General features: G+C 42.0%; 1 protein-coding gene across 2 annotated transcripts in view; it reads right to left on the bottom strand.

Moving 5' to 3' along the window:
• LOC100762217 (protein argonaute-4) overlaps window positions 1-21,296 on the bottom strand; it is a 46,185-nt gene extending 24,889 nt beyond the window's left edge. The window contains exons 1-11 of one of the 2 annotated variants that reach the window (XM_035439611.1): window positions 21,103-21,296; window positions 11,515-11,680; window positions 7,709-7,829; window positions 4,835-5,016; window positions 4,533-4,669; window positions 4,317-4,451; window positions 3,647-3,734; window positions 1,071-1,218; window positions 623-742; window positions 409-537; window positions 83-216 (exon numbers count right to left, since the gene is read on the bottom strand). In XM_035439611.1, coding sequence (XP_035295502.1) covers window positions 83-216; window positions 409-537; window positions 623-742; window positions 1,071-1,218; window positions 3,647-3,734; window positions 4,317-4,451; window positions 4,533-4,669; window positions 4,835-5,016; window positions 7,709-7,829; window positions 11,515-11,680; window positions 21,103-21,121 — 1,379 coding nt within the window. In that variant the 5' untranslated portion in view covers window positions 21,122-21,296. The remainder of the gene's footprint in view (window positions 1-82; window positions 217-408; window positions 538-622; window positions 743-1,070; window positions 1,219-3,646; window positions 3,735-4,316; window positions 4,452-4,532; window positions 4,670-4,834; window positions 5,017-7,708; window positions 7,830-11,514; window positions 11,681-21,102) is intronic. The other variant, XM_027399287.2, reaches the window with a different exon arrangement.
• Between the last annotated feature and the right edge of the window lie 5,757 nt (window positions 21,297-27,053).

The raw sequence follows: 27,053 nt of genomic DNA, 5'->3' as shown, positions 1-27,053 counted from the left end.
CCAGTGTACCCAGCACATTCACATAAAGATGGTATTTCGTATCTAGAAGGGGGTATTACTGAGCTGAAAATGGGATACTCACTTTAGTAAATCTTCCCTACATTGTTTCTGAGGCGCAAAACAAGCCACTGCCCAAACTTTAATTTCAATGCCAGCATAAAACTGCTTTCCTCGCATGTCCCAGACACCCTGGTTGGGTGTGGCTACTGTTTTATTCTTTAAAAAAACAAAAAAGAAACAAAAGAAAAAAGATATTACAATCTAAGACCATTTTAATGTTGAAGAGGGAACAAACAAAACTTTATTTGGTACATTCAGAAGACAGAAGGTAATAATGAGCACAACTGTGGGTAAATTCAAAGTTGTGTCTTTTTTTTTCTCTTTTTGAATGGCATGGAAGCAACTTACCCGGCCTCCATACTGCAGCATCGGAGCTGGAAGCACCCTGCCTGTGAGCTCCGTCATCTCATTGTGGACAACAATCCCAAATTCCTTCAGGTATGGGTCAGGTCCACCCACCATGCTGTTACTTTTCACCTAAGGAATGGGAAAGCCTGCATATAAAACCAAACAAGAACTGTCCTCTCAGAATTGTTGATTCTGAAGACCATGCCTTACTGACCAGTCTACTGATTTCTTCCTGTCTGTCAGGAGCAGATCTCGCTGTGGCTTTTATCATTGTGGATGTCTGATTGTCTGTGAGCTTCTTTATACACCTCTGCCCTGCCACTATGTTACAGACCTGCAAGGAGACAAAGAGAAGCCAGGTTTTTAGAAATCAGCTTCTAGACATGAAGTCTTTGCCCATTTCCAGAGGGAAAATAGTTAATAAAGTTCTATAAACAAAATACTTCAAAAAGGCTAAATTCTACCTCTAGTTTAGAACACTTTTTGTTTGTTTGTTTTTCAAGACATGTTCTATGTAGCCCTAGTCGTCCTGGAACTCACTTTGTAGACCAAGTTGGCCTCAAACTCCTGCCTCTGCCTCCCCAGTGCTAGGATTAAAGGCATGAACACTTCTTTTGGTTTTTAAGAAAAATGAATTCAGGAGATTGGCTCATTTCGCTTACCTCAAGTGGCAAGTATGTATGTTTTTGCTCTTGTCCCACTTGAAGACAGGGAAGATGGGGGTACTTCAGTTGCAGACTATACTTTTGCTTAAAATACTGAGCTACTGTACATTCCATAGCTTGACCGTTTTCTAGCTGCAAAGGAAAGCTAGAGGAAAGAAAGTTTATTTAGAGCTTTTACTTCATTTTTTAACAAGGAAACAAAAATTACTAACATTTTCTACATTGATTAGTCACTTAAGAAACAAAGGCCAAGGGCTGAGGATATGGCTCAGTGGGCAGAAAGCTTATTTGATCTCTAGTACTACACACACACACACACACACACACACACACACACACACACACACACAAAGCATGCTAATGCATGCCTGTAGTTACAGCATTTAGGAGATGGAGGCAGGAGAATCAGGAGTTCAAGGTCATCCTCATATACACAGTAAGTTTGAGGCCAACCTGGGCTACATAAGACTCTCAAAAAGGGGTTGGGAGAGGCAGCAAGATGGCTCATTAGATGAAGATGCTTGTTACCAAGTCTGACAACCTAGTTCAATTCCTGAAACCTATGTGATGGAAGAACTCCAGTAAGCTGACCTCTGACTTTCACATGAGAGACTGGGGGGGGGGGTACAGTGACTAGGTATTTGTGCGGAATGCATAAAGCCTTTCATTCAGACCCTACCACCACCACCAAAAATAAAAAAGGTCTTGTTATTTTCAGTTGAGTCATTTTAGCAATGTACCAGAATAATTCCATTGAAATTTCAATGTTTGTTGAAGCTGAGCAAAAACTGTTAATACAAAATTTATTTATTTTTCACAAAAGAAGATCTAGGTATGGTAGCTCACACCTGAAACCCTAGTACTCAAGAGGATGAGGCAGGAGAACCACTTCAAGTTTGAGGCCAGACTGGATATATATATATATGTCAACCATGTGCGTGCCTGGTGCCTCAGAGGTCAGTAGAGAGTCACTGATCCCTTGGAACTGGAGTTATAGACAGCTGTGAGATGCCATGTATATGCTTGGAACTGTACCCAGATCTTCTGCACTAATAACAAGTTCTAATCACTGGGCCTTCTCTACAGCCCATCTTGCTGGATACTGAGATGAGTAAATTCAAATAAGCACTTAGAGTCATCCATATACTTTTATTTGCTTAAGACAAACTTTTTCTAAATGAACAGAGTATAGTTATTTTTAGACCTCCATATTCCTAAGCCAGGGAAAATTATGTAGTTTGGAGGTAACAAGACTAAATATACACGTTGGGGAGATGGGTGAAGAGGTTAAAAGAACAAACCTCACTGTAGAAGCCAAATATGAGTTCAACCCTGAGACCATACAGTAGAGAGAACCAACACCTAAAAGTTTTCCTCTACTCTAACTTACACAAACACACACACACACACACACAGAGAGAGAGAGAGAGAGAGAGAGAGAGAGAGAGAGAGAGAGAGAGAGACAGACAGAGAAAGAATATCATGGATACAAAGTCATAACAACAAAAAAAGAACTCCTAAGTAACCAATATAATGTAAGATTCATATACATTTATCACTATTTACTTACAAGAGCTAAGAGTCAATATTTTTTTACGTCAAACACAAGTTTAGTGATTCTGATTACAAGAATGAATCTGCCATATATAGTAATTTTATAGGCACTTCCAAACAGACTAGAGACAGGACACACACAGATAATTGGGAGTAACATCAAGCTATAAAGTAAGAGACAAATGCACAAATGTGCAAAGCAGTGTTTGTCTTCCCACAGGAGTCTGTATGATGGCTAGACCACAGCTAATTGTAATAAATGACAATTATATTTTTAAAATTATTAGTTTTGTTTGCATATACATGTATGTAGTATACATGTACATTTGTGTGTGTGTGTGAGTGTGTGAGTACATGTATGTGTGCAAGGATGTCAAGGGTCAACATCAGGTATCTTCTTCTATCACTGTCAACTTACTCTTTTGAGACAGCCTCTCACTGAATCTAAAGTGCACCCACTGATTAGGTTGGCTGACAAGAAAGTTCTAGGGATCTCTCCACGGGCACTGGGATGACAGATGCTCACCACCATGCCATGCTTTTATGTAGGCAATGGAGATCCAAACTCAGGTATTCATACCTATACAGTAGGTACTGTAAGCATTAACCATCTCCCCACCCCTGATGATTACATTCTTAAATGCAGGTTGGTCTATGTTTAATATACTTGGTTCAAAAGGTAAACCAAACAACTGTTCAACAAATATCTAAAACATTTTTTAAGGCTTTTGTAGTAAGTGAAGATTCCTGTGATCCCCAACCACACTACTGTGTACAGTCTTTGCCAGTGACAGCTTCCTCAAGTATCAAGTTGCTATCATATTTTATTGTTATCTTGGATCTCTTCTGTTGTTTTTTTTTTTTTTTTTGTCATTTTGTGATTTTTCAGTCTCTTGGGGGTAACTCAGGCTGGTCTTGAACTCACAGAAATTCTCCTGCCTCAATCCCCCGAGTACTGAGATTACAGGTATAAACCATCATTTGTGGCTACCGTATTATTTCAGATGTGATCAACATACGTTTGATGACTGGCTGGTCGTCTTGTCACATTACAAACTCGGTATTTTCGTTTCATCTGTCCACAATGAGTCACCTCAACTTTGAGACCTGAAGAATAAAAAAAAAAATCTAGAATATCAGTTTTAATCAAAATCATAGTGACAAAACCAAATTCAAACGTTTGTCCTCAAAAAGTCAAGGAGTAGCCAGGTATGGTGGGACACATCTTTAATCTCAGCACTCAGGAGGCAGAGGCAGGTGGATCTCTGTGAGTTTGAGGCCAGCCTGGTCTACAGAGTGAGTGCCAGGACAGCCAGGGCTGTTACACAGAGAAACCCTGTCTTGAAAACCCATTTAAGGTTGGAGGGATGGCTCAGAGGTTAAGAGCACCGGCTGCTCTTCCAGAGGTCCTGAGTTCAATTCCCAGCAACCACATGGTGGCTCACAACCATCCGTTATGAGATCTGGTGCCCTCTTCTGGCCTGCAGGCATACATGGAGGCAGAATGTTGTATACATAATAAATAAAATCTTAAAAAAAAAAAAGAAAAGAAAAGAAAACCCATTTAAAAAAAAAAAGTTTATCCAAAGGCCCACAGCTAGGAAGGGAACACAGGTGTGTCTGTCTCAAGCCCAGATCACCTGCACTGTGTTACACTCACTCCAAGATGACATTAGCATGAATACCTACCTCTAATTTCTTTGGTAAACTTGACACGCTGGGAGTCTGTTAGAGGTTTCGTCTGTTCATTGATGTTCTGAATGTCTAAAACCTCACACATGAACTCAATGATAGGCTGGGCCCGGTAGAAAGCAGTTGCAGACACTAACCAACATAGAAAGGGTACTTAGCATCAAGGAAAAGAAAAGGGTCCAACCCAATCAAACAGACAGAGTTCTAACCCACCATCAATATTGAGCATCATATTCCACATGGCAGGTCTCACAGACTGGTGAAAGCCAAACCAGACCTCTCTGCCACCTCCCAAAGGGTGGTAATAACCTTCAGGAGGTGAGAAAAAAGAACGGCCCACAGGAGTGTACCTGAAGAGACAAGGGTTTGAATACTTCATGCAAAGAATTTTGAGGTCAGTTTATGAACTGAAATCAAGTTTGAACCGTGATTTATGTTGGCACCTTTGCATAGCTAAGTACAATCTGTCAAAAAGTCTGACATTTGTGGGAAGGGATCCAAAGAAAGGCACTAACCTCATAGAGGGGAGATGCCTTGTAATAACGTCAAGTGCTTGTACTGAGTCATCAGGAACTTCATTCAGGTGCCCAGCTAAAGCTTCTAAAAGCAACTGGAGGCTCACAACTGACACCCATTGCACAGATACTTTGAATGTTTGGTCTTTACCCTCACCTGGGAGGGTCACCTCCATGTCAACCTAGGGAAAAATACACAAACATGTTTATAAATGTTTTTGGAAAGACTCCAGGAATATTCCATTATGGCATATGCATAATGCCATAATTAACACTTTTATAATTGTAGACCGTTGGAAGCAATGTAATTGTCTATAAATAAAGGAATAATTTAATAGGAAATATTATACAATAATTAAAAATAAGGGGCCAAAGGGATGGAATAGTAGGTAAATGCTGTTACCACCAAGCCTAATAACCTGAGTTTGATTTTGGGGCCCCATATGATAGAAGGAGAGACCCAACTCCTGAAAATCTATATATAAGGAAGATACTACAATGTGGATGAATCTTGCAAACATTATGCTAAGTGAAATAAACCTGATGACATGGAAGGACAAGTATGTGACAGATGCACAACAATGTGAATGCCCTTAAAAAATGGAGTTGATATTCATGCCTATAATCCCAGCCCTCAGGAGGCTGATACAGGAGGACCATAGGCAAGACTGAGCCGTATCTCAAAAAGAGTTTTGACTTGGTTAGAAAATATAATAAGGTGTATTTAATTGTATATAAATGGAAACAACACTGTTAAACATACTGTTTAATGAAAAAAGAAATCACAGGATGATATGCAAAATAAGCATTTACATAAACATATATGTAGAAAGATAACACACACAAAGTATCTAAAGTGACACAGCGGTGTGGGACCTTAACAAGGCAAATGGAACTGAAAGGTACAAGCATGCAGGAACGTCAAAAGGCCGTAGTTTTTTGTGGATCACCTAGTAAGTTTAACAGGTACATGTATCCACATATTACTTATAAATTTAACTTAAATAAATAAAAAAATTTTGTGGTTCTAAGAATTAAGTTCAGAGCCTTGTGGATGTTAGGTAAGTGTCATACCACTGAGTTACCTTTTAGAATTTTATTCTATGTGTATGGGTGTTTTGCCTGCATATATGTATGTGTGGCACACGCATGCCTTTTGTCCTAGGAATAGGAAGAAGGTGTTGGATTTCCTGGAACTGGAATTACAAATGGTTATGAGCCAGCACACCAGTACTTAGAATTGAACTCGGGTTCGTTGCAAAAGCAACAAGTGTTCTTAATTACTGAGCCATCTCTCCAACCTTACCTTTTTAAATTTAAAACTACTCTTAAAAGCCAATTTTTAGAATATTTACTTCCTTGTCTATTTTTGTATATAAGTACAGGTTCCCATGGAAGCCAAAAAGAAAGACTTCCTGGAGCTGAATTAACAGCAGCTGTGCTGCCTGATGTTAGTCCTGGGAACCAACATCAGTCCTTAGAAATAGCAGCAAGTGCTCTTAACTGCTGAGCCATGTCTTCAGTACCTCTTACAAATGTTTTATTACATCTATTTATTTACTCATTAGTTGATGTTTATGTGTGTATACATGTTTGTAGGTTAGTATGTGATATGGCACACGTGTGGAGGTCAGAGGACAACCTGTGGAAGTCAGTTCTCTCCTTCTACCCTATAGCTCCCTGGGATTGAATCCAGGTTATCTGGCTTAAATCATACCCACAAAGCCATTTCAGCATCTCTAATGCTAAAATACTAGGAGCTTACAATACCCTATAACTCTAGCTCCAGGAAATTTGATGCCCTCTTCTGACTTCTGTGGGCACAGCATGTGCATAAACTTACATACAATCATGCACATAAATCATATATATATATATATAATATATATATATATATATATATAGAGAGAGAGAGAGAGAGAGAGAGAGAGAGAGTGTTTCTCTGTGTAACAGCCCTTGCTGTCCTGGAACTCATTTTATAGACCAGGCTGGCCTGGAACTCACAGAGATTCCCCTGCCTCTGTCCTCCCTAGTGTTGAGATTAAAGGTGTATGCCACCAGCACCTGGCAAAACATACCATTTTAAAAATACTTTTTCCCCTCTTTGTTTTTGGTTTGTTTGTTTTTAACTAAGAGTCTCACTATGCATCCCTTGCTGGCCTGGAACTTGTTAGGTAGACCACACTAGCTTGGAACTCATAGAGCTATACCTGCCTTTGTCTGGGATTAAAAATGTGAACCACCTTATCTGGAACTTTTTTAAATATTGAAATAAATGTTTAAGAAAGTACTGTGGCATTACTTTCATAAATGAAGTTATAAAAATCCCATTGTTAAATTTAGCAGCACTTTGTTAAAGTACATGGCTAATGTGAAAAACGTGGACTGTCTGTGAAGGTGACAAAATCAGTGTGAGCCCAGTGCTCCTTTCATCTTTAATTATCAGCTAACTAAGAGGCAATAACTGTGGAAAGTGTAACCAGTCTATCATCACAATGAAAAACAACCCTAAGAACTGAGTGAAGGAGGCTGTGAGTGTAGCTCAGTGGTAGAGCAAGCACCCAGCAGCCTGAGATCAAACTGAGTGTGAAGCCCCCAGTTCAGGTCCCAGAACCAGAAGAGGAAGAGCAGGAGGAAGAGGAAGCTGGCAAACAGTAAGAAAAGGTGTTTGTTTGCCAACAAGCCTGACAACTGGGATTGATTCAGTCTCTTGAAAGCCACATGGGAGATGGAGAGAACCACCTCACATGGGCATGCCTCCCTACAATCAATGACTAAAGGAAGAAAAGAACTGATGAGTGACGAGAAAGGAAAGGATTCTGTCACCTGTAACTACTATTAAATGACCTGTAGTTCCCTGCTGTTAACACTCACCCTATCCCGTCCAATTGGCAGTGGATGTGCTGTGTACATGTTTCTCTTGCCATCATAGCCAGGCTGCCGGTCCCCAAATATCTGCATCTTGAAGTGTCGCACCATGGTGTCTACCACCTCCCTTGATAGTAAAGGAGACAGTGGCAGTTAGCTTTGAGATGTGATCAACAGAAAGCAAAGGGTTACCTTGCCTTCACCTGAACTTTGTGTGGGGCCACTAGAAAAAGGTTGAAGTCACAAAGCTGACTCAAGTAATGAAAAAAATTAACTTAAGAAAAGTAAAAACAAGTGAGCACATAGGACATACTGTTATACCAACACTGGGAAAGTGGAGGTAGGAGATTCAGGAGTTCAAAGTCACCCTTAGCTAAATATTGTGTTTGAGACCAGCTTGAACTACATGAAACCTGACTTCCAAAAAAATAAAAAAAATAGAGGTGGACCAATGAGCTGGCTCAGCAGATTAAAGGTGCTTGCTGCCAATCCTAGAACCCACATGGCAGAAGAAAACCATACAGAAATAAATTAACTATAGCTTTATAAGAATAATCTATTTCAGGCATCTAAACTTTACATGGTTGTTTAACCATTAAATGATGTTTCTTATAAAATCAGAATTCTTATCAAGAAGATTAGTTTAAAAAAAGAATAGGACTTAGAAATTTGTGCATCAATATATCTGAGATGCATGGTATTCAAATGAGTAGGCTCAACATCCTTTTCTAATGTTAATGACTTATTACTCTGTATACTACTTTGTTTTATTACAAAAGTTCCTAGGTAGTATAGACAAAGAATGCTATAAAATATTCTCACTCCAAAAAGATTACTGATCTAGTTTCTATTAGACATAATTAGTTTCTCTCAGTCAATTCTTGGTTCTATGTAAGTAGTCTTACATATACTCTGGTTTACTCTGTGCAGTTCCTAAAATATAGGCAAAAGCAAGGAAATTGGTATACATAATACAAGACACAGGCATACCTGAGTCTGTAATGTTGTGAATGCTAAAGCCGGTGAAAAGGTGAGTGCTTTGTGTTACCACTTTAAAAAGGGTGTGTGTGTGTGTGTGTGTGTGTGTGTGTGTGTGTGTGTGTGTGTGTGTTTGTGGTGCCTAAGGAGGCCAGAAGAGGGTGCTGGATTATCTGGAGCTGGAACTACAGGCAGCTGTAAGATACCTGGGTGCCAGGAACCAAATTCCAGTCCTCTCTGAAAGCGAAAGGGCCTTAATGAGCTCCATGTTTGTGCACTGTAACCTAACCCAGATATCACAGCTAGCTAATGAATCAATATTACAACACATGAAATCAGTTGAAAACTAAACTTTACAAATAAATCATGAAGTAAAGGCAGAGAGAGAAATGTAATATATATTCTCACTTTTTAAAAAGCTAGTTTAGCCAGGCGGTGGTGGCGCACACCTTTAATTCCAGCACTCGGGAGGCAGAGGCAGGCGGATCTCTATGAGTTAGAAGCCAGCCTGGTCTCCAGATCGAGTGCCAGGATAGGTTCCAAAGCTACGTCTCAAAAAACCAAAAAAAAAAAAAAAAAAAAAAAAAGAGCTATATATTCTTTCCATATTAGAAAAAACAAGTTTTTCCTTTTTCCTTATTTTTTTTTTTGAGAGAGGGTCTCATGTATGGCTGGCTTTGAACTCCTGATATTAAGTATGGGGATGACAAGTCTGCACCACCACACCTGGCTTACAAAGTGCTGGGGATCATCCTAGGGCTTCATGAATAGTGTAGGCATTCTTCTCTTACTGAGCTGCAGTTCTGGCCTCCATCCCTGCTTTATTTTCATCATACTTATTAACATCTAATACATGATATGTTTTATTTGTTGACTTATCAAGCTTTGACCATTAGAATATATAAACTTCCCAAAGATACAAGCATTGCCTCCCTAAGTCTAGAGGGTCTTTCCCTCTCCTGCACCAATTGTGTTATGAAGTCACAGGGTAGACTCCAGCAATGTGCTCCTGTGTATCAGTTCTCAGTGTGTGCCTCTGTGTCAGCTGAACACTGACACTTTCTCTTTGACTTCCTTCTTTTCTAATTGTATTATTTCATGATTTTCAGAAAGCTAGCTCAGCTCTTAAGAAAACTTAATATGTTCAGTATGCTCATTCTCTTGGCAATAATCTTGCCCATTATTTGTTTGCATACAGCAATGTCAAGAACATTCTGGGTAACAGCGGAGACTTTTCTGACTTGCACCAATGGTAACACTTGTAGGTGTTTGTTTTTAGCAGCACCCATTCCCCTGATACCTACAATTTCACTTTTCCTATGTATTCATTCATACATGGCCAAAGGAACAACTCAGAACAACTCCGTGTTTTCTAAAAGGCCTAGAAATGACATGCCATTCCTCTTTCCGTTTGTGTTCATCATTCTGCTGACTTATTGAAAGATTGTAATTCCAGCTGAAAGGCAAGAATTCTCTGTTACAGAACCTCACAGACTAATACCTGTTACACTGTGAGTGCTCAATCCAGTTTATGTTGCCAGGTGGCCTACACCTACAACCCAGTCCTCAGGGCTGTGTGGAGTTGTATACTCGCTTCCTACATGGGTCTCATTCAGTATCACAGCTTTACCAATGATGTTCATGGCTCTCAAAAGCTTATTTCCAGCTCACACCTCCCCTGAATCCAGCTTCACATATTCTTACATCTAATAAATGTCATGACCTTAGCATGTCTAGCATATCCCGGAACTGAAGACTAAGCCGTTAAGAGTAGTTAAAATTTGGTTCCCAACACCCATATTGGGCAGCTCACAACTACCTGTACCTCTAGCTAAGACTGGGAGATCTGAATTCAAGGACACTGTAAACAAATGCTAGTCTGGACTACATATTAAGACCCTGTCTCAAAGAACAAACAAGTACTGAGTATGAGGTACATGCCTGTAATTTCAGTATCTGGGAGGTAGACACAAAAAGATCAGGAATTCAAAGCCAGCCTGGGCTATAAGAGACCCTATCTCAAAATAAATAAATAAACAAGTCAATACACAATGCAGTGTTTGCTGAATAGATTTAAAGTAGCTATTATTAGCATGTCTATTATTATTGATCTCAGTTATACCCCCCCTGACTAATCATGGGCTTACACAATACTGAACTGTACCAGAAAGCCAAATTATTATAGTATAATAATAATAATAATGGATAAACCAAAAACAAAACCAAGACACCCTCTAAGCATCACCAAATAGCTCACTTGGCAGCAGAAGCATTGTTAGCAAAACAAGAATCTTAGTATAGGATGACCACATGGAAGCAGAGACAGGGAAGTGAGTGTATATGTGCTTTTGCTACAGGGCGTCTTCAAATTGGTAGCTTGACCATAAAACACATGTTATCTTGCCAGAACCCCACTTGGACAATGACAGATATAAGCAGAGCTTCTCATGGGACTTTTAAAAAAATATTTTAAGGTAATTCTTACAAGATTATACTGTCATGTACAAAGGGTAAAATCTGAATCTCTAGATAGTTCTACTTCCCATATATTAACATCTTCATCTAGTGTTATAGACTTCCAGTGCCTTTCATTGATGATGACCAATGACACATTCACTTTATCAAACAATATGTATTTATTGTATTTATTGATAGATCAATGATATATCCAGCAGTGCTGCCAAAACAACCAAAGAGGATCCCATCATACACTTACTTTACTAAGGTAAAATAATGCCTACCTGCTGACAGATTTCAGAAAACAATGATACATGATAAATTATGTGAATTATATGTACTTAAATACACAGCCATCTACTCTTCCCAATCCTTACCTGTTGACTCTACGAGGCCGTTTTTCTGGCTTAATATCCACATCATAGTGATACACATCAATTTTAGGGATCTGAACCTGAAAATGATTGGCTAACAATCGAATTGGCTTCCCAACAGTTCCAAGGCCAGGACGCCGAGGTGGCTGGAAAAGGCTGACTGGAGGTCCTAAAGAGATCAAAAGACATATACTGTATTATTTGGTAATGAGGAGAATATTCTCTTCATCATAATGACAGTTATTGAGATCTTATTCATCACTGAGCATGTTCTGATATAAAAATTTAGGATCTCTGGGGCTAGAGAGATGGCTCAGAGGTTAAGAGAACTGGCTGCTTTTCCAGAGGACTTGGGTTCAGTTCCCAGAACCTACATGGCAGTTCCCAACAGTTTGTAACTCCAGTTCTAGAGAATGCAATACCCTCCTCTTCAGACCTTCATGGGCACCAGACACACATGTGGTATAAACCTGCAGGTAAAACACCCACACACATAATTTTCTTTAAATCAAGGTGTTGAATATACTAAACTTATCTAGATTCTAGGTAGTTAGCCATATTGCTATTAGTTTTAATAAAAGCAACATCAAAGTTAGACAGAGAGTTATGATTTATTCATCTCATACAGACGTTTACAAAATTATACACATTTAAAAATAACATTTAGCCAGGCATAGTCACATGGTGCTACACACCTGTAATCCTAGCACCCAAGACACAAAAGGAAGAAAATTAAGAGCGTAAAGGCAGAATCCCTGTCTCAAAAAATAACCATAGGTGCCAGTGAGATGGTTCAGTAAATAAAGACTCTGCTGCCAAACTTGATAACCTTGTTTCGACACCCAGGACCCACACAGTCAAAAGAAGGAACACACACACACACACACACACACACACACACACACACACACTGAATGCATTAAAATAATTAGGGGAGGTCTTGAGAGGTGGTTCAGAGGTTAAGGGCACTGGCTGCTCTTCCAGAGGTCCTGAGTTCAATTCCCAGCAACCACATGGTGGCTCACAATCATCTATAAAGAGATCTGGTGCTCTCTTCTGATGAACAGGGATACATGCAGACAGAACACTGTATACGTAATAAATAAATCTCTAAAAAGTAATTAGGGGGCTGGAGAGATAGTGTAGCCATTAAGAGCACTGACTGCTCTTCTAGGGGACTTGGATTTGATTCCTGAAATTCACATGGCAGCTCACAACCATTTGTAACTCTAATTCAAGGTGATCTGATGCCCTCTACTGGTCTCTGTGGGAACCAGGCATACACATGGTGTACAGACACACATGGAGCCAAGACACTTATACTAATAAAATAAAATTAATAAAATTAAAAAATAACAATAATAAAAAATAAAATCAGGAGCCTGGTGAGATGGTGCACACCTTTAATTCTGGCACTTAGCAAACCAGAGACAGCAATTAGAGGCAGAAGGATCTCTGTGAGTTTCAGGACAGCCTGGTCTACATAGTGAGTTCTAGGCCCAGAGCTACACGGTGAGGCTCTGTCTCAAGAAATTAATTAAATAAAAATAGACATAATGAAACCATTATGTAGCTCAGTGGTAGAGCACTGGGTTTAAACAAAAACAAACAAACAAAAAAACTAGAGATGTATCTCAGTGATGGTACTGGTTAGTTTGTGCAAGGCTCAGGTTCAAGCCCTACCACCACATAAAATAAATAAAAAGAAACAATCTCTAAACTCTAAGGCCATTAAGGGTCCTTGTAGTTGGAGAACAGCCACTAATTCCCTATAAATAGCCCTGTATTGTTATATGCCATACAAACAGCAGGAGATTAAACAGCAGCTACATTTATCAATTCACTTTTTTTAAAGTATCAAACTGAAACAATACCAACTATGATATACCTTCTAGTTTATATCTGATATTCTTAGAACTATGACAACCTAGCCAGGTGTGGGACATACACCTATAATTCTAACACTCAAGAGACTGAAACAGGACTCTCATAAATTCAAGGGGAGCCTGAGCTACAGAGTGAGTACCAGCCATGCCTGAAAGGCCCTCAGAGTGGCCTTTCAAAATACAAATTAAAAACTAAAACAAGGGCTGGAAAGATAGTTCAGCAGTTAAGGGCACTGGCTGCTCTTTGACAGGACCTGGGTTCAATTCCCAGCATCTACATGGCAGCTCACAACTGTCTGTAACTCCAGTTCCAAGGGATCTGGCACCCTCACACAGACATGCATGCAGGCGCAGGCAAAACACCAATGCACATAAAATAATAATAAATAGATCATTAAAAATGTGAAAACAAATAAGAACCTGATTGACCGCCAGACAGTGGTGGCGTACACCTTTAATCCCAGCACTCAGAAGGCAGAGGCAGGGGGATCTCTGAATTTAAGGTCAGCCTGGTCTACAGAGAAAGTTCCAGGGACAGCCAGGGCTACACAGAGAAACCCTGTCTCAGAAAACCAAAGAATCTGATTAATTTGTTCTGTACCTAATCTACATTGTGTACTAATTATCAGAGCCCCAGCCCCCTAAATCAGTGGTTCTTGACCTGAACATTAGGCAGCTATTAGAGACACTGTAGTCTGCCACAACCAGGAGTGCTATTAACATCCATGAGCAGGGCTCAGCCAGTTCAAAATATCAATAGTACGAAGGTTGAGAAGCTTTCCAATCATGAGTCACAAGATTACATACCTGTATTCCCATTATTCAGGAGAAGCAGCAGGAGGATTGCAAATTTGAGGAAAGCCTATTCTATATAGAAGACCCTGTCTCAAGAGTTATATATGTATTTATTATATATATATGTATATATATATATATGCACACACGTGTGTATGTTCACATGTGTATGTGTTACATGTTACATGCCCATGTGTGCATGCATAGAGGCCAGAGATCAACATCAGGTATTCTCATCTATCAGTCTCCACCTGATAGATAAGATATGTTTATTTTATTTTTTATGTGTATGAGTATTTTGCCTGCATGTATGTATGTATACCTCATGCCTGCCTGGTGCCTATGGACATCAGAAACAGGCATCAGACCTTCTGGAACTGGAGTTACAGATGGTTATGAGCCACCTTGTAGGTGCTGGAAACCAAGCTGGATCCTCTACAATAGCAACAAGTTCTCTTAACCACAGAGCCATCTCTCCAGCTCTCCCCATCTTACTTTCTGGGACAAGATCTCTCACTGAACCTGAGGCTCATTGGTTTAGCTAGACTGGATAGCCAATAGGTGTTCCTAAGTTCTGCCTGTTTTAGCCCTGCTCCATCAGCTTCTGCAGTGTGTTTTCTACATAGGTGCTGGGAATCCAAACTCAGGTCCTCATGATTACAACTGCCCACTAAACCACCTCGACAGCCCCACAAAATATATTATACTTAATTATCTAAAAAGTTATAGAATGAATAAACAAGTCATCATTTACTCAACTCATTTTACCACAGCCCTCTCTTTGTCTCCTTTCCCCTTATTCTCTCCCTTTCTTCTTTCTTCCTTCTCCCTCTTGACTTCTATTCCCCCTCTCAAAACATCTATTAACCTTCATCGGGAAAGGATTTTGTAGACAGAGGCTGCAGATACTTATCTAACCAATCTTCCTCTAATGAGAATATCAAGTGAACACTGGCCTAAAAAATAAGCATCTTTTCTATTATGAATAGGCACTGAGCAAAGTAGGTTGTGGTTACAATGGAAAGTTACAAGTTCTCTTGCTGAAGTGACATTTTACTGAAAACAGACAATTCGATAAAAAGGAAAAGCTTTGAAATACTTGTCTGCTCTGTTCTAACATCACTTAAGCAAATATCTTCATGAAATTTGTATTGACAAATCATCATACACTAATATAATAGTTAAAGTACTAAAAAATCTCTTCATATTATTCAATTTATTGTTCATTTTCCTCCTAAATTCAAAACTTCAAGATGTAGCTCAGATGCAACTTTCTAAGAAAGATCCATCCCCTCTATACACAAGACCCTGTATGCAGGGTAGGACTTAGCTCAAGTATAAGAAATCACTTGTGGACTAGCAAGATGGCACAGGAGGTAAAGGCATTTTACTGCCCAACTTGAGTTGATCCCTAAGATCTCATGGTGAAAAGTGTGATGAACTGACTTATGCGTGTGCTAGCACATCACACACACACACACACACACACACACACCCATAATTTTAAGAGGAGTAAGTTAAATTATCCTGTCTTCTATAGTAGACTCATAAATTCTTAGAACTAGAATTCCCATTTATGGTTCCCACAACACCTAACTCATCACCCAGCGAGCTGTATGAATTCAGTAAGCATGGAAGAGCATCATTAGTTCCGGGTAAAAGCAAAACAGAAACCTAAACATTAATGTGCAAAATGTGACAGCTACTTTTCAATACATAACATATGACAAGTATTATTGTGATGCACATAGGTCTATTCTGGGTGTGATAAGGCAATTACCAATCAACCCAATTAAATCATATAGACAAATCAGCCTTGCAAAAAATACACTTAAAGAATCATCATAGCATAAAATCAGAAGGAATCTGGGGTTTTTGTTTGTTTTGGGGGGGTTGTTTGTTTGGGTTTTTTGTTTTGTCTTGTTTTTTTGTTTGTTTTGTTTTGTTTTGTTTTTTGAGACAGGGTTTCTCTGTGTAGCTTTGGAGCCTATCCTGGCACTCGCTCTGTAGTCCAGGCTGGCCTGGAACTCACAGAGGTCCGCCTGCCTCTGCCTCCCAAGTGCTGGGATTAAAGGCGTGAGCCACCAACACTCAGCTAGAAATCTGTTTTTATAAGAGAAATTTGGAATCAGAAACTTTGATCAAATGTGTAGCCTATGAATCTGATTTTTAATAATGATTGAATCAAGGCCTCTCATTTCTTCCCCAGATTTCACAGGTTTTTGGTTATCTATATTTCTCTAAAGTACTTAATGGTAAAGGGATAGGCAGAGAGACTGAAACAAAAGAGATTCAATAGAAGATTGGGATTAAACTCATTGGTACAGGATGCCCCTACAGGTAGAAGATGAGCCCCTGGCCCGATTCTTAGCATCAAGAAAAGGAAAAAAAAAAAAGTAGAATAAAATATTTTATGTCCCCTTTTCTTTTTTTTGAAATTTATTTTTATCTTGTATGTATGGGTGTTTTGCCAGCATGGGGCATCAGGTCCCCTTGGAAATAGAGTTAGAGACAACTGTTAGCCTCATGTGGGTGCTGGAGATTGAACCCAGATCCTCTGGAAGAGTAGTCAGTGCTCTTCACCACTAAGCCATCTCTTTGGCCCTGTGTCACTTTTTTTTTGGACAAAATAAAAGTTTAGGTAAGTGTGTAACACAAATAATAAAAGACCCCAAGACTGGTATTGGGGTTCAACCTAAAGATCAGGGAAGCAAAGCAGCCAACTACCAGCTCTTAGCACTAGCTCAGGCTGAAAGGGTTGATCCATGCACAACCCTTCACCAAGTCTCAATCTGCTGCCTCTCCTCAGTGCGGCTGGACAATGAATGCCTCATACTGAGACCTTGCTTCGGTCTTAGATACTTCCCTAATATTGGGATTAAAGGTGTGAGCTATAATTCTCTTTTAGACTGACTCACTTTGTGTAGACGTGGGCGGCCTTGGATTTACAGAGATCTGTCTACCTCTTATTCATGAGTCCTAGGATTAAAGGTGTGCACCACTACCTTCTAGCTTCTGGCTGCTGGAATTAAATGTGTCTATTGCCACTACCTGATCATCATAGCTTGAGGCTGACTTTGCTTTTCTGAGTCCTCAGTCAAGCTTTTATAAATCATACATAATATATCACTACATGAATGACCACTTCTTTTAACAAGCTTAGATTCATTTAGAAATTATACTCTAAAAATTTCATTCCAAAAGCTAATTTCTTTGAGTTGGGTAAACTATTTAGTAAAACAATAAAGCATGGTGGCAAAGCATCAGGAACCAAAACACCTGTGTTTGGGTTTGGTTCTGGTTTTACCACTCCCTAACTCTCTATCTCAGCTTCCTTTTCTATAAAACATGGGTTTGTGGTAATACCATCTATCTCCCAATACTATAGTGAGGATTCCAGGAGATGATGTAAAAGGCTTAACACAGTGCTTTGTAACAGTTATGTAACCAATAAGTGTTAGCTAGTATAATGACACCTGAATAAAAGTTATAGTTGATGCACAGATATTCTGGTTTTAAATTGGTGGCATCCCTACAACTTTTGACAGTCCAAAAAAATTACATTTTCTGAAAACAAAACATTCAAGATTTAACTTGGTATGGATGAGATCATCCTTAAAGAAAGAGGTGTTAAAGTAGGAATGACACACCCCACACTCTAGTCCTCATTTCCCCAAGGAGCTCTGAGTCTCGAGGAAGTAAGTCATTTGAACTCACTTTGAACCTCATTTTTTTCATCTGTAAAATGAGTATAGATTCCTGCCTTGTTTACTTCCCAAAGGATCAAATGAGCTAATAGGCTTTGTTTGTTTGTTTGTTTGTTTGTCTGAATTGTGAGGGATTTCTTTTTGTTGTTATTTTTGTTTTGATAGGGACTTATTCAGTAGCGTAGGCTTTGGAATCATAGTAATCTCCCAGATTCAGCCTTCCAAGTGCTGGGATTACAATTATAAGCCACCTGGTCTGGTTCAAATGAACTCATAATTATTATTTTCTTTTTTAAAATTATTTTTATGTGTTTGTTTTTCCTGAATGTATGTCTGTGTACTACATACATGCACTGCCCACAAAGGCTAGAAGAGGGTGTCGGGTTTCCTGGAACTGGAGTTACAATTTCAAGCCACCATGTGGGTGCTGGGAATCAAACCCTGGTCCTCTGGAAGAGCACCAAGTACCCTTAACCCAGCCCATATAAAAGTATTTTATAAACTATAAAGCACCTCAAAGGTCTGGGGGACTGAAGTTCAGTGGTAGGGCAGTTGTCTATCATTTACAGGGCCCTGAGCTCCATCCCAAGCACAGCAAAACAAGCAAATAAACAAGCAAGCAACTATAAAAAAAAAACATGCAAAAATTAAGGTTATAATCACTATAACCAAAATGAATGATAAAGGTCATTTAATTTTCTAAGTTACTGACAGAAGATGAGCCTGGGTAGTGACAGAAAGGTAAACAGGACTAAGAGGCCTTCAGGGATTGTTCAAGTGAAGAAGACCCAAACACACAGCTGGGGGTGGTGGTGGTGGTGGTGGTGACACACACCTTTAATCCCAGCACTTGGGAGGCAGAGGCAGGAGGATCTCTGTGAGTTCAAGGTCAGCCTGGTCTACAGAGTGAGTTCTAGAACAGCCAGAGCTGTTATACAGAGAAACCCTATCTCGAAACCCCCCCTCAAAAAAAAAAAAAAAAACCAAAACCAAAAACAGATTCAACACACTAAACCTAGGCATGCTGTAATGTAAGTAAAAGTACTTCTTAAGTTCTAGAACAGCCTGGAAGCAACATCCCAAAAGACTCATCTGATCCTTCTCTTCCGAGTCCATGTTCAACAAGCAATTGTTATTACTTGTTGTTAACTAGGTTTCCAAGGTAGTCAAACGCCAAAACAAGAATCTGCTATACAGAACACAGGAAAATATTACTCAGCAGAAAGGATCTATATAAAATTTTGGCTTAATCATTGGCATCTTTTAAGTAGGATTAACGAACATTTGTTCTCTACAAACTGAGCAGTTCTAAGAAAACTTCCAAGTCCTCAGACCAGCAAAAACTAAAATCAAACCAAAGAGGTGGGTAGCTGGTTTCCTCGGCAGTTCCTTACATCACCATGTAGATTCTTTTCACCACACTGAACTTGCACACATAGTTACATAGTCTCTATGTCAGCTAATAACTGCAACAGTTGCTTCTATTGTAAGTTACTCATGGGGAGGAAGAGAAGAAACATTTGTTGAACATCTGTACTAGTCTTGACTAGAAGACTTCCCCCAAACATCTCATTTCATTCTCACATCAGTCTTAGAGCACACACTAGTCTTGTTTTATAGAAGAGGAAATTGAGGTTCAATGGAATTAAATTGTGGGGCAATGGGGACAATACAAGTATGAAATTACTATATTAGATTTGAATGGAATTTTTATATAGTACTAAAGCCATGAGCATGTTTTTATCTAGCAGAACAGATTTGAAGTAACTTAGCATAACATGTTGGGGTTTATCAGCTATATAAATATAACCAACCAATGTGGCATTTTCTTTTGGACAGAGTCTAGTTAGCCAAAGCTGCCTTCCAACTCTGGCTCTTTTTTTCCTCGGCCTCCCAAATGCTGAGATAAGAAGTATGCAACATCACAGCAGGTTCAAATCTGTTTGTTTACAGTCGGTCTCAAGTAGCCCAGGCTGACCTCAAACTCACTTTGTAACTGAGGCTAGCCTTGAACTCCTGATCTTCCTGCCTCCACCACCCAACCGTTAGGATTATAAGCCACCATGCCCAGCTAATCGACTCATTTTCAAAAGGCCTATGAAATTTGAATATGCGGGCCTTTAATTTTTTTTAAGCTTTAAACAGCAAATGAAGATAGAGTTTAGTTACTCAGTTATGTAAACATGTTCCAAGCAGACAAACCTGCAATGTTTCCAAATTCAAATAAAAAACCCTAATTTTCTATGTGCTTAAAAAGCATACAACTAAGTCCACTATATGGACAAAGTTTGAATATGAAAATTAATTCCATCACTGCCCCTAAACCTTGCCCTACTTAGCCAAGTCCGTAGCAACCTTTTGGGGCTTGAGACAGGAGCACTGGGCTCCAACTGCATAGCGTTCCTGCTAGTCTGGAATACTTCCTTGGGTTGGGGCAGAAAGGGAGATAACCATCCATACCGGCAACGAATCACAGCTTTAAAAACATTTTCTCGTTTGATCCTCACAACCACTCATAACCCAAAGAAAAGAGAATGGAGGACATTGATGCCTGTGTTGGGGAGTTCTGGCTGGCAATTCCCCTGTCGTTCGTTCAAGGTCTAGCCCACAACACTCTGAGACTGACAAACTGACAGATACCAAACTTCAGGGCCTTTGGCTTTCCGGGGTTGGGGGTGAATGGGGTCTCTCTTCTTCATCTGAGGACCAGACACCAGTGTAAAAAAAAAAAAAAAAAAAAAAAAAGGTGGGGGGAATCCGGCCCCACCCCAAGAACCAAGAACAGCCTTGGTAGAAGGTAGAGGCCTTCCAGGTTTGGGCCAGGCCTCCGAGAGCACCAGACACAGGTCCCTTCTGAGGCCCCAGCTAGCCTCACGGCGGCGGCGACCGTGGACAGAGCTCTCCTGAGGTCGGGTCGGGTCGGGTCGGCCCTACCTCAGGGGACTCGGGCCACCTCCTGAGCCTCCCTCCCTTAGATCTCCTCGAGGGGGGTCTAGAAGAGACCCAGAGTCTTCAGCTGGGGCGCGGTCCCCGCCCCCCGGGGACCAGGGCGCGGGGCCCCTTCCTTCCCGGGGCCTGGCAACCCGCATCCGGGTCCGCGCGAGCGGCGGCGGGACAGCGACAGTCCCTTCCGCCGGTCCGTCCGCCCTCCCGAGTCCCGGGTCCGGGTCTGGGTCCGGCCCCGGCCTGAGCGCGCTCCTCACCGGGTCCCAGCGCCTCCATGGCGGCGACGGGGCCGCCTCGCTCCGGTCCCCGGCGCCTCCCGCTCCGGGCCCCGCCGCCGCCGCCGCCGCCGCCGCGTAACGCTTGCTCTCCGGAATATTGGCGCTGAAGCGGCGCCGCGAAGACGCGGGCGCTGGGCAGGGGGCGGCGGCGGCGCCCGGCCGGGGGACAGGGACCCGGCTCTCAGGCTCTTCCGCCTCAACAACAAAACAATCCGCCGCCGCGCCGCCGCCGCGCGCCAGGGAGCGGGGCGGAGGCGGCGGCGCCGCGGCGGCGGGCGCGGGGAGGGGGCGCCGGGTGCGCGCACCCGGGGTCCCGGCCGGCGAAGGGGGCGTGCGCGGCCCCGCAACGCGCGGGGTCCAGCGAGCCGGCCGGGGGCAGGGGGCGGGGATGCGGAGGGCACGGGCGCGCGCCCTGAGAGCCGAGCCCAGAGGACGCGTCGGGAGCGCTCCCGCTCGCCCGCCTGCCCGCCAGTCGCGCGGCGGATCCTCCTCAGGCGGCGATGTTCCTCAGAGCCGCGGGATTCTAGTCCTCGCTGACCCTCAGGCAACAGTCCTCCTCTTGGTCCTGAGTCTCGCCTCAGCCACCCCCCCCCCGCCCGCACCACCACAGAGGGCCTCTTCGCTCTCACCCCTGCCGCCCTTCATTCATTCCTTCACCCAACACCACATACAGGTCCACTCACCTTCGTTCCCTGTGCAGGGAAAAGCAGTTAGTTCTGTTCTGGGTCCCAGGACTGGTCAGCCTGTCACCAAGTCTTCTCAGCAGCCCCCTCCTAGGCAGCATGTATCCCAGCAGGTCCAGTGTCCTTAAGGTTTCCAGTCAGGGCTTCCAATTAAGACGGGACCATAGGGTGTCTAGTCAACTGAATAGGGCAACAGCGGTCTACTAGTGTGAAAGGCACGACACCCTTGATCTAGTCTGTAAGGACCGCCACTGAGTACCACAGACTGTGTAGCTTGATACAACGGAAATGCACTTTCGGTTCTGGAGACTGAAATTCTGATAGGATCAAGGCACGGGTAGCCGGGGTTTCTTCTGAGATTTTTTCCTTTGGTTGTAGATGTTTGTCTTCCTGTGTTATCACCCGGCCTCCCCTTTTTATCTTCTATTTTTAGATTTATTTTTATTTTATGTGTATATGTGCTGTGCCGGTGTGTGTGTATTTGTGCGTTGGGGGACTAGAAGATGGCATCGGATCCCCTGGAACTGGAGTTACAGATAGTATAAGCTGTGATAGGAATCGAACCTGGGGCCTCTGCAAGAGTAACAAGCACTCTTAACCACTAAACTATCTCTACAGCCCCTAACCTCTTCTTAGGAGGAAGATGGCCCAGGGGGTGAAGGCACTTTAGAACCTGACAATCTGAATTCCATCCCCAAGGCCAACACTGTGGAAGAGATAACTGACTTTTGAAAGTTGTCTTCTGACCTCCATGTGAGTGCCACGGATACACCCCATATAAATAAATAAATAAATAAATAAATAAATAAATGCTTTAAATATAGTTTGTGAAACAAAACCAGATCCTGAGTGGTTGAGCACTTGAGGCATGGAGGCAGGAGGAGGGAGAATTCAAGGCCTGCCTTTGCTACCAAAGAATTCAAGGCCAGCAGGTGCTTTAAGAGACATTGTCTCCAAAAATAAAGCAAAAAACAAGTCAGATATTAACTTAAATAACAACAATGGGGTAGGGGCAGAAAATTGGAGGAGAAAATAGTCACATACAAAAAAAAATGTGAGCTAGGGAGATAGTTCAGTCGGTCAGAGTACTTGCTTTCTAACCATGATCAGAGTTCAATCCAAGTTAAAAGAAGCAGCAGTCATAGGAAGCCAGGCATGATGGTCCACACTTGTAATCCCAACACTGGGAAAGCAAAGATAGGTACATCACTGGAGCTCACTGGCCAGCAACTTAGTCAACTTGGAGAGCTCCAGGCCTTTGGGAGACACAAACAAACAGGGTAACTCCTGAGGAAGATGCCTGAGCTGCTACACACACACAAATAAATAAATAAGAAAGACTGGTGAACAACTAAAAGAAAAAGAAAAAAGTAGCTAGAAGCTCGAGGTGTTTTGTTTGGGTTGGATTTTGTTGTTGCCGTTTTGAGACAATGTCTCTAGGTCCCAGGCTGACCTAGAACTTACTGTGTCACCAAGGATGACTTCAAACTACTGATCCTTCCACCCCCAATTCTCAAGTGCTGATGTTATAGGCATTTTTCACCATGCCTAGCATGAAGCTCAAGTTTTATTGTTTTTTTAAAAAAGACTTTTGTTTTTAATTATGGGGATGTGTATGTGTTTGAGTGTGGGGCACAGGGAGACCAGAAAAGTGCCCCTGGTTCTGTGGAGCTAGAGTGTTGTGGAATATTTAGTTAACTATGCAAAGATGTATTGCATTTGTTTAACTATGTAAAATGGATTGCTGCTTTACCTTGCCTGCCTAAGGTACCTGGTTGGTCTTATAAAAAGCTGATCTGCCAATAGGAAGGGAGGAGGTAGAGGGAGAGAGTAAGTAGGAAGAGGAGTTTAGGTTTGAAAAGGAAAAGAAAGAAAAAGAGATGCCAGGGAGACAACAGGGGCCAGCTAGACACGGAGGAAGTAGGGAAAGTAGGACATAGGAAAGAAAGGTAAAAAGCCCTGGGGGCAAAACATAGATGAATAGAAACACCTTAAATTAAGTTAAAAGAGCTAGTGGGACAAGCCTACACTAAGGACGAGTATTCATAATTAATAATAAGTCTCTGTGTCTTTTATTTGGGTGCCCAAAGAAAATTCCAACTACACGAGAGTTAATTGATGAACACCACCAGTGCTGGGAACTGAACTCGGTCCTCCAAAAGAGTAGTGTACGTTTTTGTTTTTCTTTTTCGAGACAGAGCTTCTCTGTGTAACCTGGGAATCACTCTGTAGACCAGGCTGGTCTTGAACTTAGAGATCCACCTGCTCTGTCCCCTGAGTGCTGGGATTAAAGGTGTGTGCCACTATCACCCAGCTAACATACACTCTTAATGTTTGAGTCATCTCTAGCAAACCTGGCAGCCGACCTCCCTTCCCCACCTCACAGCATTTCCTCATACTATTTAAGCAATGTCAGAGGAGCTGGGGTTGAAGCTTATTTGGAGAGGCCTTGTCTACCATGCAAGAAGAAGTCCTGGGTTCAATCTCCAGCACTGCATAAACTGGACTGGGTGGCATATGCCTGAAATCCTAGCACTTAGGAGGTGGAGGCAGGAGGATTAGAAGTTCAAATTCACCCTCACCTGCACAGTGAGTAAAAGGCTAACCTGAGCTATATGAGACCCTGTTTCAAAACAAAACTATTTAAACAATGCTGGCCTGGTTTGAGGCAGGCTTTCCCAACCCTACCTCTTAACAAAATCTCTCATTCTCTAGGCACCCTGACTATAGCTTATTCTCTGCATTAAAAAAAAAATAGTGTTTTCATTAACTCAGAAACTGGAGCATTAAATGTACAGTTCCAGTCAGGACTGCAGGGTTGTACCCCCTCAAATATCCCAACCCTGCTACTCGATGATCTCTGTTTCATTCTCAGACTCACTCCCTCTGAGGCACCCTTTACCGTCTTCCTAGTAACCTTCCTAGTTAGTAAATACTACTGGGCCTCAGTTCAGGAAGCCTACCCTCTGCTTCCTGCTGTGGCTGAAAAGCCATGCCTCAATACCACTTCCCCTTCAGATCTCTCTGCCAGTGACTGCTCACCTGCACCCCCTACCCACCATACCTCACACTTCCAGGAAGTGAATGAGTAGAGAATGTGCCTCTATTGCCAACATTTGAATTTTTTTTTTCCTATTAAGTTCTCTTGACCCCTGGCCGCCACTCTAGGGTCTCCTTTGATGATGTAATCAACTCATCTCCAAGCCGGGCTCCCTCCCCACTGCTCTATGAATTCTTGAGAGCAGCCTGAGGCTTGATTCAGGTATTCAGATCTGTGTCTCTGTTTCTTAACAACCTTCCAGGTACCAAATGCCTTTAGGAGTGGAGCTTATGGAATGAACGAATGGGAGTAAAAAGGGGAATGAGTAAATGGTGGGAGCTAGAAATGGTATAGTGTTGGAGTCAGAATCTTGATGAAACTCTCTGGGCAAAGTGCCGGATTCTCCAGGTACAGATGGGTTTTTTTTTTTTGTTTTTTGTTTTTTGTTTTTTGTTTTTTTAAATCAGATGGGTCTGGGATCTAATTCCCATTCTATAACTTACTAACTCTAAGAAGCTTGGGCACACACCCTCATCTGTACGAGGCTATCTCAAAGAGCAATGTAGCATGATAAACAAAAGACTCAGAGACAGATACTGGGGCTCAAGTTTCAAGCTGAAGATAAGAAAAGCAAAGCAGCCAGCCACTAACTCTTACTACCCCTACCTATGCCCAGACCAAAGCGGCCATCCTCAAACTATTCCCAACTCCACTACTCCTCAGATTCACTCAGACTGCTATGCTCTCTTCAATGTAGCTAGAGAGTAATCCCTGAGACTGAATGCCTCTACCTTTTATAGCTCTCGAATCCTGGGATTAAAAGTGTGAGCTGTGATTCACTCTCTGGTAGCCCAGGATAGTCTTGGACTCAGATCCATCTGCCTTTCTCCTGAATCCTAGGACTTAAGGTATGTACCACCACCCTCTGACCTTCATAGCTTGAGGCTGGCTTTGCTTTCTGAATCCCCAGGCAAGCTTTAATAAACCACAAATAATATATCACCACAGAGCAAGCTGAATCCTCTAGACCCAGTGTGTGCTCTTGTATGTCTAGTATTGAGTGAGCACTTGCCAAATAATTGCTACTTCCTGTTCCTTGTCCTTCCTCAGCCAAAACCCATAATGCAGTCTCTCTGTTGAGCTGCTGGGATTGTCCCTTGAGATATAATATGCTCAAGAGCTCAGCTCAGTGTAAGAGAGGAGAACAGAGTCCTCAGGGACTAAACATGTTTACACATTCTGTACCCAGGCCACTCAAAGAGAGGTACTTGGCTCACCCATTTGGAGGAGAGAGCTAGGTACGCAGACCGTGCTCAGTTAAGAAACTGAACTACTTGACCTTGTCAGTGCCATCCCAGAGGCTACACCAAAGGGACTCTCACTAGTGGAGGACCCCAGCCACCAATCTTCTTGTGACTCTCCACCCTTGTGTCTGCCTCTGATCTGTTGGTACTGACTCCACAACATCCCTTCGTACCAGTATCTCTGAAAGCCCACGGCTCACACATCCAGAAGGAACATTTTTGCAGTTGACAAACTGCAGTAGAGAGGAACCTTGTTGTTCTTTAGCTGGGGAACCTCTCAACTCAAACAAGTTTTTTAGTTTATTTTTTGAGACAAAGTCTCTCTCTATTGCCCAGGCTGGCCTAGCTTCAGCCTCCAGAGTGCTAGGATTGCAGACATGTACCACTATGTCTGGCTTTCAAACAAATACATAAAAAACTTAAGTAGAAATGAAAGTGGAGGGCTGGAGAGATGGCTCAGCGGTTAAGAGCACTGCCTGCTCTTCCAAAGGTCCTCAATTCAATTCCCAGCAACCACATGGTGGCTCACAACCATCTGTAATGAGATCTGGTGCCCTCTTCTGTCCTGAAGGCATAAATACAGGCCAAACACTGTACACAGAATAAATAAATAAATAAATATGAAATAAAAGTGGAACCATTCCAGTAAACAGGGAACCACATTATGCTGCGTAGTTTTTGTTAATTGGATGCAAGAGGGAGCCTCAACTGAGAAAATGCCCCTATCAGATTGGCCTGTGGACATGTCAGGGGTATTTTCTTAGTTACTGATTGATGTGGAAGGGCCTAGCCACTGTGGGCAGTGCTACCTATGGGCAGGTGATCCTGGATTGTATGAGAAGCCATGGAGACCAAGCCAGTAAGCAGCTTTCCTCTTACAGTTCCTGCCTCTATTCCAGTCCT

This window comes from Cricetulus griseus, chromosome 2, assembly GCF_003668045.3.
Source record: "Cricetulus griseus strain 17A/GY chromosome 2, alternate assembly CriGri-PICRH-1.0, whole genome shotgun sequence".
In the NCBI taxonomy this organism is placed as follows: Eukaryota; Metazoa; Chordata; class Mammalia; order Rodentia; family Cricetidae; genus Cricetulus; species Cricetulus griseus.
This window is presented reverse-complemented; position numbering and strand designations above follow the sequence as displayed.